The sequence below is a fragment of the Pristiophorus japonicus genome, chromosome 5, assembly GCF_044704955.1.
Source record: "Pristiophorus japonicus isolate sPriJap1 chromosome 5, sPriJap1.hap1, whole genome shotgun sequence".
In the NCBI taxonomy this organism is placed as follows: Eukaryota; Metazoa; Chordata; class Chondrichthyes; family Pristiophoridae; genus Pristiophorus; species Pristiophorus japonicus.
In genome coordinates, this window is record NC_091981.1 from 104,871,912 (window position 1) to 104,885,951 (window position 14,040).

The following is a 14,040-nucleotide window of genomic DNA, read 5'->3' on the forward strand; positions in this document are numbered from 1 at the left end:
GCCCTGGGGATTTATCGGCCTTCAATCCCATCAAATTCCCCAACACAATTTCCCGGCTAATAAGGATTTCCCTCAGTTCCTCCTCCTTACTAGACCCCCCGACCCCTTTTATAACCGGAAGGTTGTTCGTGTCCTCCTTCGTGAATACCGAACCAAAGTACTTGTTCAATTGGTCCGCCATTTCTTTGTTCCCCGTTATGACTTCCCCTGATTCTGACTGCAGCGGACCTACGTTTGTCTTTACTAACCTTTTTCTCTTTACATATCTATAGAAACTTTTGCAATCCGTCTTAATGTTCCCTGCAAGCTTCTTCTCATACTCCATTTTCCCTGCCCTAATCAAACCCTTTGTCCTCCTCTGCTGAGTTCTAAATTTCTCCCAGTCCCCAGGTTCGCTGCTATTTCTGGCCAATTTGTATGCCACTTCCTTGGCTTTAATACTATCCCTGATTTCCCTTGATAGTCACGGTTGAGCCACCTTCCCTTTTTTATTTTTATGCCAGACAGGAATGTACAATTGTTGTAGTTCATCCATGCGGTCTCTAAATGTCTGCCATTGCCCATCCACAGTCAACCCCTTAAGTATCATTCGCCAATCCATCCCAGCCAATTCACGCCTCATACCTTCAAAGTTAGCCTTCTTTAAGTTCTGGACCATGGTCTCTGAATTAACTGTTTCATTCTCCATCCCAATGCAGAATTCCACCATATTATGGTCACTCTTCCCCAAGGGGCCTCGCACAACGAGATTGCTAATTAATCCTCTCTCATTACATAACACCCAGTCTAAGATGGCCTCCCCCCTAGTTGGTTCCTCGACATATTGGTCTAAAAAAATTGTACTAAACCATACAATCTTGGTTCAATCGCTAGTTAGCTGACCTCAGTTGGGGCAACATTTGCAGTACCAAAGTTGCTGCCAATGCCCCTGGCACAAGGGGTTCCTGATCACTTTACACTGACCCCAAATGGAAAAAGGCCTCATGTGGGCATCACCAGGGTCAAAGTATGATTCAAGAACAATAATTTGAATTTATATAATGCCTTTAACATAGAAAAACATCCCAAAAATGCGTTCCATGGAAAAATGAAAAAAGCTGATGCTAAGCCATTATGAGAGAGATGACTGAAAACTTGGTTGAGGCACTTAAAGAAAATCGAGAGGCAGAGGAATATAGGGACCGAGTTGCAGATGAAGCTCTTCTACCAATGGTGGGGAGAAACAGAAAGCTAAAGGACGAAAGGCGTAGGGGGAGAGGGAAGACTGGAATCGGTTGTTAACATAGGGTGGAGCAGTACCATGAACTGACTTGAAGATGAGGAAAAAGACTTTGAATTCAATACATTGGACATGAAATGCGTGTAGATTATTGAGGATGGGAAGGGTTACATGGGTAAACAAGACTGCCTCCATGGTCAAATAGCCTTTTGTCACCCACTGTCTAGCAAACATATGAGGAATGGCCCTCGGGTGAGATGCTGGAGAGCTGCGAGCGTCTGTGTACTCCATTTAGAGGCAGGACCTTGAGAACAGAAAATTAAGGGGGGAAAAACACATTTTTAAAAAGTACTTTCTAGTGTGCCTCCAGTCAACAAGTTCAGTTTTTAAACTTCCAAGTATAGGGGCAGGAGGAATCAGCATTATAATAGTGATGGAATCTGAATGTATGGTTATTACTTGTAATTTTCCAGCACTGCAAGTGTCAATTCTGCAATCCTTTGGAAACCCCAAATTCAATTTCAAATGTGCTACTGAAAATATCCAAACAAGTCCAATACAATATTTAATGATAACTCCAAGCTTGTTTCAAAACTGGTTTCTATTTTTAGCAAACCAGATGATGCAAATTCCATTAAGAGCAAACATCTGATGTCAACAATTTCACTTAAATGTATTGGAAGCAAAATTTGTTTACGTAACTGAAAGTCCTATATATTCTACTGTACGAAGTGAAATCACTGCTTTTCAGGATGGATTAGCAATACAAAAAAAATCAATGAAATCAACTGGTGTGCAACAATCCACAACGTGTAAATGCAACACAATCCATGATATAAAAAAAGTGAAAGATCTCCAACACTGGAAATCACTTTCCTTACTTACACTGCAGTAATACAGTGAAGTCGGTTTCTGTATGAGTGTCAAAGAACAAAAGAGCGAAAATATCTATATTCTATTTAGATTATGTTGGCTTCCACTTTGTGTCCTAAGGGTACATTACTCAGACTGGTACATCCTGCAAAATCTTCAGTCTTTAGACACCCTCAGTATCAACATTGCTTACATCCAAGGCAGCAGTTAAACTCAGTGTTTAATTTGAGCAAATTAATAAGAAGCCTTACCAACACAGTGGCGAACATAGCTGCTATATTTGAATGAGAGTTTCGCTAACCTCCTCACAATAGCCGCCATACTTCAGTCCTGTCTCCCCGACCTCTGCCTCCTGCAACTCCCTCGCCAACCAGCCTATCGCAGAGGGAGCGGAAGCGATCGGCTGAACTCCGAGTGACAGCTGCAGCGCCAATGCACATGTGGCGGGCAGTGAGGCGCGCTCCCAATCAGCAGCACCTGGTGCCGGGACATCCTATCATCATTTCTGTGAAGAGCAGTGGATTTTGCTGTTAGAAGAGTATTCTTTCTGGTTACGTGGGAAACGGGCTCTTGTCTGTTTACCAGATATAGGATTTTGTGTATACGAGAAAGAGATTGTTCAGTACTTGAAGCTTTTTTTTTGTTGATTTCATATTCCGAATTGGGAAAATGCATCTTAAAACACAGCGATTATAACGTTTGCCTTGGCTACAAATGCAATGCTACAATAATTGCAGCAGATCCATTTGTATTTCATTTTCATTGTTGCCTCTCTGGGTGGGTATTTCAAATGTGGTATGAAGCATTAGTGCTGCACACCACTCCGGTTGTCTGCTTCCATTAGTTCAAGCATGTATTACTCAGAGTAGTATATATGACCTGTTAAAATTTTCAGCTCTTCATTGATGTTAAATATTTGTGTACATCCAGATCAATCCCAGGTGTTATTATTCAGTCTTTCTCCTGACAGTTTTTACTACTGCTAGCAGCAAAAGGGCAATTTCCAGAAGCAGACGATGCCTCCTATAAACTGAAACGTGCGCCCTTTATAGGTGCTGTGAGTGGAATTGACTCACCATTAATTATTACATTATAATGCACCAGAGACGATCTGGGATGCCTATCACATTCTCCTGTCTCCTCTGAAAAGCAATAACTACCACACCATCAGATCATTACTAACAAACTCAAAGAAATATATTTATTGTTAAGTAAAATTTTAGACAGTAGCAGAACTACACTGCCAGAAACTAATACAGCCCTGTAGTACAATATGAATTACAGCATTTACAGCACAGAAATAGGCCATTCAGCCCATGCTAGTGTTTTTGCTCCACATGAGCCTCCTCCCACCCTTCCTCATCTAACCCCATCAAATTATCCTTCTCTTCCTTTCTCCCTCGTGTTTATCTACCTTCCCCTTAAATGCATCCATGTTATTCACCTCAACTGTTCCTTGTCGTAGCGAGTTCCACATTCTAACTCATGTATTCAACCAGCATTGTAACCCATGTATAATCTGAGCTAAGTTGTACACTGTGAGAACAATGACCACTAGGTGGGAGACACTCCTAACCTGGACCTTCAGGTACAAAAGGGGAAGCTCCACCCACCTTCATCACTTGAGTGCTAAGGAATAAAGGACAGGTCACAGACTGACCTTCTCTCAAGCATGGGCCTCGTGTGCATTTATACTGTATAATAATGGCGACGAGAAACTGGGATTTAAACCACGCGAGCATGGCCACTAGCAGAACAGACGAGAGGTACTGTGTTAAGGAATGGTTGAAACAGAGATTCAACATTGTTAAAGCAGCATACAGTTCTCCAGGCAGACAAGGGCAATCGGGCATGCCCCAACATGTAGTCGAACCCAGAGGGGGAGTTTGACAGAGACAATGGCAAGTTGAACGGCGATTCACACCATTACAAGAGACAATGCGGCCAGTAATGGGGCCATCAACACCTGTTAATGGCGCATTCAAGGACAGTCACAGGGGCAGTCAGGGACGATCGACTGGCAAGGGACCTTTTGTTTCCAACAACAGCTCATGTTGAAGGCGTGGAGGCACACACTCAGCCAGAGTTTGCAGAGATGAGCAAAATACCTGCAGAAATGAACGCTGGGGGAAATCGCTGGAAGCTGAAGTTCAGCGGGTTCATGTGGAGCACATATACAGTTCATACACCAGGACGCCACCAATAATGATGAAAGTGCTCCTCAATGGCATTCTAGTATCAATGGAGCTAGACACTGGGGCCAGCCAGTTCCTGATGGGTATCAAACAGTTCGAAAAGTTGTGGGCGTCCAAGGCCAGGAGGCCAAAATTATCGCCAGTTGACGCACAGCTTACACAAAGGAGATCATTCTGGTGCAAGGCAGCACCACGGTAGTCATGACCCACAAAGATTCGGCGAACAGGTTGCCACTCTGGATTGTCCCAGGGGATGGTCCCGCACTACTGGGGAGGAGTTGGCTTGCTGTCATGAACTGGAAATGGGGCGATGCCAATGCAATTTCCTCTGTAGAGCGAGTATCATGCTCACAGATCCTGGATAAATTTGACTCATTATTTCAATCCGGCATCGGCACTTTCATGAGGGCCAAGGTGGTGATTCACATAAACCCAGACGCCAGACCAGTACACCACAAGGCCAGAGCATTGCTGTACGTGATGCGGGAAAAGATAGAAGGTGAATTGGACCGTCTGCTGAAGGAAGGCATCATCTCGCCAGTCGAATTCAGTGACTGGGCGAGCCCGATCGTACCGGTGCTCAATGCGGATGGGTCGGTCAGGATATGTCAATCGGGTGTCACTCTAAGACCAGTACCCGCTACCGAGAGCGGAGGACCTCTTTGTGACGCTATCTGGTGGCAAACTTTTCTCAAAATTGGACCTGACCTCAGCTTACATGACCCAGGAGCTGGCGAGTGAGTCGAAGAAGCTGACCACCATCACGACACACAAGGGGTTGTTTGAGTGAGTACAACAGATGTCCGTTCGGGATTCGCTTGGCCGCCGCGATCTTCCAACGAAATATGGAAAGCCTCCTCAAGTCGATTCCAGGGACGGTGGTTTTTCAGGACGACATCCTCATCTCGGGTTACGATACTGAAGAACACCTCTACAACCTGGAGGAGGTGCTACGCAGACTGGACCGGGTAGAGATGCGACTGAAAAAGGCGAAGTGCGTCTTCCTAGCTCCAGAGGTAGAATTCTTGGGGATGAGGGTGCAGCAGATGGGATCAGCCCTACTGCGTCCAAGACGGAAGCGATCCAGAGAGCAGCCAGTAACACGACGGAGCTGCGTTCGTTCCTGGGGCTCCTGAACTATTTTGATAACTTTCTTCCCAAATTGAGCACGCTGCTAGAGCCCCTACACGTGCTCCTATGCAAAGGTCGCGAATGGGTCTGGGGGGACAGCCAGGAAAGGGCTTTTAATAGAGCATGCAATTTGTTATGTACCAACACTCTGTTAACACTATACGACCCGTGTAAGAAACTTGTGTTAACGTGCGATGCGTCATGTCGGGTGTGTGTTGCAGCATGTCAATGTCAAGGGTCAGTTACAGCCGGTAGCTTATGCCTCCAGGAGTCTGTCCCAGGCAGAAAGAGGTTACGGGATGGTAGAAAAGGAGGCGCTCGCATGTGTATATGCTGTAAAGAAAATGCACCAGTACCTATTTGGCAGGAAATTTGAGCTGGAGACAGATCACAAACTCCTAACGTCCCTTTTGGCCGACCACAAGGCCATAAATGCAAACGCATCGGCCCGCATACAGAGGTGGGCACTCACGTTAGCCGCCGATGACTATACAATTCGGCACAGACCGGGCACCGAAAACTGCGCCGATGCACTCAGCAGACTCCCACTAGCCACCACTGAAGGGGCTACCGAGCATGCTGCTGAGATGGTCATGGCTGCTGAAGCTTTTGGAAGTGAAGGCTCACCCGTGACAGCCCGTCAGATTAAAGTCTGGACAAATAGAGACCCGCTATTGTCTCTAGTCAAGAAATGTGTCCTGAATGGGGACTGGGCAGCCACGTACAGGGCATGCCCTGAGGAATTTAAACCATTTCACAGGCCAGGGATGAACTCTCGATTCAGGCCGATTGCCGACTGTGGGGAAACCGCGTAGTCATGCCCCAGATGGGCAGAGAGGTGTTCATCAGAGAACACCACAATGAGCACCCGGGCATTGTCATGATGAAGGCAATTGCCAGGTGACACGTTTGGTGGCCAGGGAAAGACGCAGATCTGGAACTTTGTGTTCGCAGGTGCAACACGTGTGCCCAGCCGGGCAATGCGCCCAGGGAAGCCCCCCTTAGCCCCTGGCCATGGCCCGCCAAGCCTTGGTCACGCATCCATGTGGACTACGCAGGTCCTTTCATGGGAAAAATGTTTTTGGTTGTAGTAGATGCCTACTCCAAATGGATTGAGTGTGACATTTTAAATTCAAGCAATCCTCTGCCACGGTAGAAAGTCTACGGGCAATGTTCGCCGCCCACGGTCTACCGGATGTCTTGGTCAGCAACAATGGCCCGTGCTTCACAAGCACTGAATTCCAGGACTTCATGGCAGGCAATGAAATTAACCATGTCAGAACGGCACCGTTCAAGCCGGCCTCAAACGGCCAGGCAGAACAAGCAGTAAAGATAATCAAATAGGGGATGCTCAGAATCCAAGGGGGTTCCCTACAAAGACGCTTATCACGCCTCCTGGTCGGGATCTATTGGCCTATAGATCCCGACCACACTCGCTCACAGGGGTTCCACCGGCAGAGCTTCTAATGAGAAGGACGCTCAAAACCCGGCTATTCCTTATACACCCCACCATGAAAGAAATTGTATAGAGCAGGCGCCAGCCACAATAAGACTACCATGACAGGAATGCGAGGGCGCGATGTATTGATGTAAATGATCCTGTTTTTGTCCTCAACTACGCTGCAGGGCCCAAATGGCTCGCAGGCACTGTGATTGCCAAAAAGGGAAATAGGATTCTGGTAGTTAAACTTACCAATGGACAAATCTGCCGCAAACACATGGATCAAACAAAAAGGAGGTTCAGCAACCCCATAGAAGAAGCAGAGGAAGAACACGATGTAGAGTTCACTCCACCACAGGTAACCGAACACCGGAACCAAAGGGAGGAGAGCCCAATCACTGTGGACAGTCTGGATAGGCCTGAGGCACCGCAAACAGCAGACATTCAGGCCAGCGCCCAACAACCGGAGCCCCAACTCAGGCGCTCTACAAGAGAGCGTAAACCACCAGAGAGACTCAACCTGTGATCCCAATAAGACTTTGGGGGGGAGGTGATGTCATGTATTCAATCAGCATTGTAACCCATGTATAATCTGACCTAAGTTGTACACTGTGAGAACAATGACCACTAGGTGGGAGACACTCCTAACCTGGACCTTCAGGTACAAAAGGGGAAGCTCCACCCACCTTCATCACTTGAGTGCTAAGGAATAAAGGACAGGTCACAGACTGACCTCTCAAGCATGGGCCTCGTGTGCATTTATACTGTATAGTAAGGACCTATCACTACCCATGTGACTTACACAATACATAAACTGTTTGAAAACAAGATGAGACCTTTTAAACTGCTTGCAGTTCCTTTGAGTAGCTTTTGACTGAAATTCTGCTGGATGTTACATAGTGACCTCATAGGGAGCCCATGTTAGCTGCCTTTTGTAATTAAGACCATAGGCACTAAGGGACCACCCTTAATTATGTCAGATTTTACTTCGATGTTAAGTAGTTTTATTTGATGATGAAATGAATTGTTCTCAATGGTTAAGCAATAAAAATATTCTAATACTTAAAAGATAAGGCATGCACAAGTAGTCTCCTGACCATCTAATGGTCCATTTGCTTTTGACATTGCTCTTAAAACAAAGCTCCCTTTCTGCTATAGCCATTTAAGATAATTAATTTTGTCTGTTCCTCCAAGTCTGTTGACCTGCGGATATCAGCGTTTTCAAAGAAGGATGGCCCAGCTGCCAAACACACTTTGATCTAATCAGGCAGTGGCACTAACAATAAAGGCTGTCTCTCGCTGATTGAAACTGGATATCTTTGGATGTTTCGTGTATTGACTACCCAATCACAGAGACAAATAAATTATTTTTCAGCACGCAGCTAGCCAAAACCAGTTTTAAATTCAGATTAAACCTGTTTATCTGAAGTCACACAAAAATACAATTTAGCAATTTTCCCTATTTGATGCAGGATGCAAACTTTGCATCTGATACTGCCAGTTCATTCTTTATCATCATTGGTAGGCTGCATGATTTTAGCTGATTACAGCAGTACCCCTGAACATACTAGGGAGTCTCTAAGTCTTGGTTCTTACCAATCTGCACCAAAGCTTTCTAGATTATATGTTGAACACTTAAATACATTTCTGAGATGACATTATAAATGCAAGTATCTTTCCTCCTTCCTTTCATGGAATCATCAAACTAACCATCAATATTGCATACCAGGTGTAGCTGTAATAAGAAATGACCAGCATAGATTTAGAAAGGGAGAAACTTCCTTGACTTATTTAAGGATGTTAGAATACATAGTTGAGCTACAATGTATTTGGACTACCACAAACATTTTGACAAAGTCCCGCATGGAAAAAAAATCCAAGCTAAACTAAAAGCCACCTGGCTCCAAGGTGCCAGACAAGACTGAATAAATTGGTTAAAAGTAGAAAACAGAACTTGCAAAGTTAGATAGGGAGAGGTGTTGAGTGGAATCTTGCAGGGGGCTGTACTTAAATTCATGTTGTTTTAATCCACATAATGACCTGGTTATCAAAACTAAATGCAAGCTTACTTGTCACATTTGTTGATAGTTAAATAAGAAAAGCAGTGGAGTCAGATGATACAGCTGGAGATTTATGGAAAGATTTAGATCAGTTATGCAATTCGATAACTGGCAAATGAAACTTAACACTGAAATTGTTGCACAATGCTCAAAAAATGAGCACCATAACAAAGAAAGTGTTGTTTTATTTTTGGTGAAGTTGATTGAGGGAGGAATGTGGCAGCCCAAGGGAAAAACTGTGTGCTCCTCTCATACTGCCACTGAATCTTTTATATCCAACTAAATAGGTAATTGGGGCCTTGGTTGAACATCTCATCCAAAAGACAATGAATATTTAGGCTTTAATGTTTTGGGGGCAATAATGGCGGCAGGACAGAAATGTTTGTAGCCGGGAACAGTTTGTGGCTCAGTAATTAAGTTTGGGCAGCTGGGCCCTGCGTCAGGGGGCGCAGTGCTAAGGGAGGCATTGTACACCTCTCTCAGGGTGTTAGGATGGGAAATTCCCAAACTAAAGAGACGACCTAGGAGTGCTCCAAGAGATGTCTGGGAGGGGAAAACAACCTTAAAAACGCCACAAAAAACATTCCCAAAACATTGCCCATGCCACCACAACACAAATTGCAAAAAAAATTAAATGAAAAAGCAATCACATTTACCTTGGGAGTCCATTACCTACCTCTCTGCTGTCAGCATCATTGAACCGCCCTAATTTTCCAGGCGGTCAGTGCATGGTGCGCTTTGTGGCGTACGGGTCGGGCAATAGTCCAAACTCGCGGCAGTGTCGTAACCAGGGTCGTTGCACACCAGGTGCAGCTCTTCCGGACGGTGCTGCGCAGTGCCACTGCTAAACCGAACCCGAGGGTCACTGCGAGGTGCTGGAGGCTTACTGCCGCCATTGCCATCGCTCCGGGGTGAAAAACGGTGGAGAGGAGCTAAAAATCCAGCCCAAATGGCAGCACTCACTCAATACTACAGCACTGCAGTGTCAGTCTAGATAATATCCTTTAGTCCGAGAGTGGAGCCTTAACCCACTACTCAGAGATGTAAATGCTAGCAATTGGCTCAAGGTGACATTGACCAGAGTGTACAATGTATAATGAATGAGATTAAATTGTGAGAGGGAGACTTAATGAAAGATTTCCACTGCTTGCTATTTATAGTGGAATTGCAAGCCTGTGTATGTAGAAAGTGTTCATACTTTTGCTATAATTAGAAAGAGACCTGGCAGCAATAGTGGACAAGTAATATTCAATGTCTGCACAATGTGGCAAAGCAATTCAGAAACCTGGGATGTACAGCCAGAACAGGAAAGTATAATCTCCAAAGGTTATGCTGGAGCTTTACAATGCATTGAAGTACTGTGTTCAGTTCTGGTTACCACACAAAAATATAGAAGTGTTGGAGAAGCTGCAGAGAAGAGCAACAAGACTAATTTTGACTCAAGTGTAACAGCAATGTGCTATGATGAAAGATTAAAGTAACTTGAGTTCTACAATCTAAAAAGAAGATAGTTAAAAAGGAATGTCATCAAGTAGAATAACATATTAAATAGCATGTAGTTTACTTGTTTTAATTTGAAGTAGATTTAACTCAAATTATCCATCAATTAGACAAAAAGTGCATCCTGTGCTGCTTATTTAAATTACTTGATTCAGATTACTGGAGAATTCAATTGTTGAGTAAATAACACTTTCGATTTAATGGAAGCAGACTTTAGGTTTAATTTAAGACAGAAAAATATGACCAGAGGACACTTAGCTTCAACTTAAGGCAAAAAAATAGGACATGAAACAAAAATTTATAGGCTACTGTGTCCAAACAAACACAAATCTGTAAACAATCTATGGTTTTTAAATAAGATGCTCCACGACTTCCCAGAGAGCAGAACATTTGATTATAATGCGTGCCGGCTATTCCACTCCTTGCTTGACCACAGTAAACTGGACTGAACTGTTAATGGTTTAACATACAGATAAACAGTGGGAAGTATTGCAAGTATTTAGTAAAGTACAAAACTTGTACATACCCTTCAAAGACAAAGGCTTCCCCCAAGTAGTTAAGCAACCATGGTCAACAAAGAATTAAGATAGTGTCAAGCTAAAAGAAAATACTTACATAAATGCAAGGAAAAATAGAAATCTAGTGGAATAGGGGAGCTACAAAAAGCAACAAATGGATACAAAGAAGATAATGAGGTACAAAATGGGAATATGAAAAAAGTTGGGAAGGGATATTAAAGTTAACAGCAAATGTCTTTACCAATCTCTACCTCTAATATATTTATAATGGGGAAAGTAGACCCGTTAAAGACAGATGCAGGTAAGCCTACAATGGATAATAAGAAAACTGCACACTTGTTAAATGAGTTATTTGTATCAATTTTCACAGTGTAGGAAGGGGACAAAATACCAGTGGTGCAAGGGAACTGAAAAATAAATCAGGAGTAATTTAGTGGATTTAATGTAAATTTTAAAATGGTAATGGAGAAAATAATGGGACTTAAGACAGACACGTCTCCAGGACCTGATAGTTACTACCCCATAGTATTAAAATAAATAAGTAAAGAAACTGCAGATGCATTAGTCTAATTTTCCAAAGATCTCCAAATTCAGAAATTGTGAAATTGGATTGGAAAATTGTAAATAAAAATTGTAAACTGCAGACCTATCAGTTTAACATCAGTTGTGGGGAAGTTACTGGAACCTATGATCAGAGATAGTTGTCCAAGTGCTCAGCCATTCTATCAGCATAATCCAAAAGACTCAGCATGGATTTGTGAAGGATAGGCCATGCCAGACTAATCTAGTAGAATTTTTTGAGGAGGCAGTAGCATGGTGGATAGCAAAGGGTCTACAAATGTTGTCTGTAGAGATTTCCAGAAGGCATTTAATAAGGTTCCAAACGAGATTATTGGCAAAAATGAAAGCGCGTGGAAATTTGAGGTAACCTTGTGACAAAGATTGGTAATAGGTTAGAAGGTCGGAGACAAAGAGCAGGAATAAAGGAGATGTTCTCTAATTGGTGGCATGTGACAATTGACAAGTGTCTGCTAGTGTGTTGGGGAGGGTTTAAACTAAAATGGCAGAGGGATGGGAACTTATGCAGGAAGATGAGGGAAGTAAAATGGGGGCTGAAGCAAAGGATAGAAAGAAGAAAAGTAAAAGTGGAGGGCAGAGAAACCAAAGGCAAAAATCGAAAAGGGCCACATTACAGCAAAATTCTAAATGGGCAAAGTGTGTTAAAAAGACAAGGCTCTGTGCCTCAATGTGAGGAGTATTTGTAATAAGGTGGACTAATTAACTGCGCAGGCAGCTATTAACGAATATGATATAATTGGGATTATGGAGACATGGCTCCAGGCTGACCAAGGCTGAGAACTCAACATCCAGGGCTATTCAACATTCAGGAAGGATAGAAAGAAAGGAAAAGAAGGTGGGGTAACATTGCTGGTTAAAGAGGAAATTAACGCAATAGTAAGGAAGGACATTAGCCTGGATGATGTGGAATCGGTATGGGTAGAGCTGCGGAATACCAAAGGGCAGAAAACGCTAGTGGGAGTTGTGTACAGACCACCAAACAGTAGTAGTGAGGTTGGGGACAGCATCAAACAAGAAATTAGGGATGTGTGCAATAAAGGTACAGCAGTTATCATGGGCAACTTTAATCCACATATACATTGGGCTAACCAAACTGGTAGCAATACAGTGGAGGAGGATTTCCTGGAGTGTATTAGGGATGGTTTTCTCGACCAATATGTCAAGGAACCAACTAGAGGGCTGGCCATCCTAGACTGCGTGATGTGTAATGAGAAAGGACTAATTAGCAATTTTGTTGTGCGAGGCCCCTTGGGGAAGCGTGACCATAATATGGTAGAATTCTTTATTAAGATGGAGAATGACAGTTAATTCAGAGACTAGGGTCCTGAACTTAAGAAAAGGTAACTTCGATGGTATGAGATGTGAATTGGCTAGGGTTGACGGTGGATAGGTAATGGCAAACATTTAAAGATCACATGGGTGAACTACAACAATTGCACATCCCTGTCTGGAGTAAAAATAAAACGGGGAAGGTGGCTCAACTGTGGCTAACGAGGGAAATTAGGGATTGTGTTACATCCAAGGAAGAGGCATATAAATTGTCCAGAAAAAGCAGAAAACCTGAGGACTTGGAGAAATTTAGAATTCAGCAGAGGAGGACAAAGGGTTTAGTTAGGAGAGGGAAAATAAAGTATGAGAGTAAGTTTGCTGGGAACATAAAAACTGACTGTAAAAGCTTCTATACATATGTGAAGAGAAAAAGATTAGTGAAGACAAACGTAGGTCCCTTGCAGTCAGAATCAGGTGAATTTATAATGGGGAACAAAGAAATGGCAGAGCAATTGAACAAATACTTTGGTTCTGTCTTCACGAAGGAAGGCGCATATAGCCTTCCGGAAATACTAGGGGACCGAGGGTCAAGCGAGAAGGAGGAACTGAAGGAAATCCTTATTAGTCAGGAAATTGTGTTAGTGAAATTGATGGGATTGAAGGCCGATTAAATCCCCAGGGACTGATAGTCTGCATCCCAGAGTACTTAAGGAAGTGTCCCTAGAAATACTGGATGCATTGGTGATCATTTTCCAACAGTTTATCGACTCTGGATCAATTCCTATGGACTGGAGGGTAGCTAATGCAACACCACTTTTTTTAAAAAAGGAGGGAGAGAGAAAACGGGGAATTATAGACCGATTAGCTTGACATCAGCAGTGGGGAAAATGTTGGAATCAATTATTAAAGATGAAATAGCAGCGCATTTGGGAAGCGGTGACTGGATCGGTCCTAGTCAGCATGGATTTATGAAAGGGAAATCATGCTTGACAAATCTTTTGAAATTTTTTGAGGATGTAACTAGTAGAGTGGATAAGGGAGAACCAGTGGATGTGATGTATTTGGACTTTCAAAAGGCTTTTGACAAGGTCCCACACAAGAGATTCGTGTGCAAAATTAAAGCACAATGTATTGATGTGGATAGAGAACTGGTTGGCAGACAGGAAGCAAGAAGTAGGGATAAACGGGTCCTTCTCAGAATGGCAGGCAGTGACTAGTTTGGTGCCGCAGGGCTCAGTGCTGGGACCCCAGCTAT

At 43.5% G+C, this 14,040-nt stretch overlaps 1 protein-coding gene across 2 annotated transcripts in view; it reads right to left on the reverse strand.

Moving 5' to 3' along the window:
- The window catches only part of hibadhb (3-hydroxyisobutyrate dehydrogenase b), a 219,643-nt gene extending 217,182 nt beyond the window's left edge, over positions 1-2,461 (reverse strand). Inside the window, exon 1 of one of the 2 annotated variants that reach the window (XM_070879930.1) lies at positions 2,344-2,461. In XM_070879930.1, the coding sequence (XP_070736031.1) occupies positions 2,344-2,413 (70 nt within the window). In that variant the 5' untranslated portion in view covers positions 2,414-2,461. The remainder of the gene's footprint in view (positions 1-2,343) is intronic. The other variant, XM_070879931.1, reaches the window with a different exon arrangement.
- Between the last annotated feature and the right edge of the window lie 11,579 nt (positions 2,462-14,040).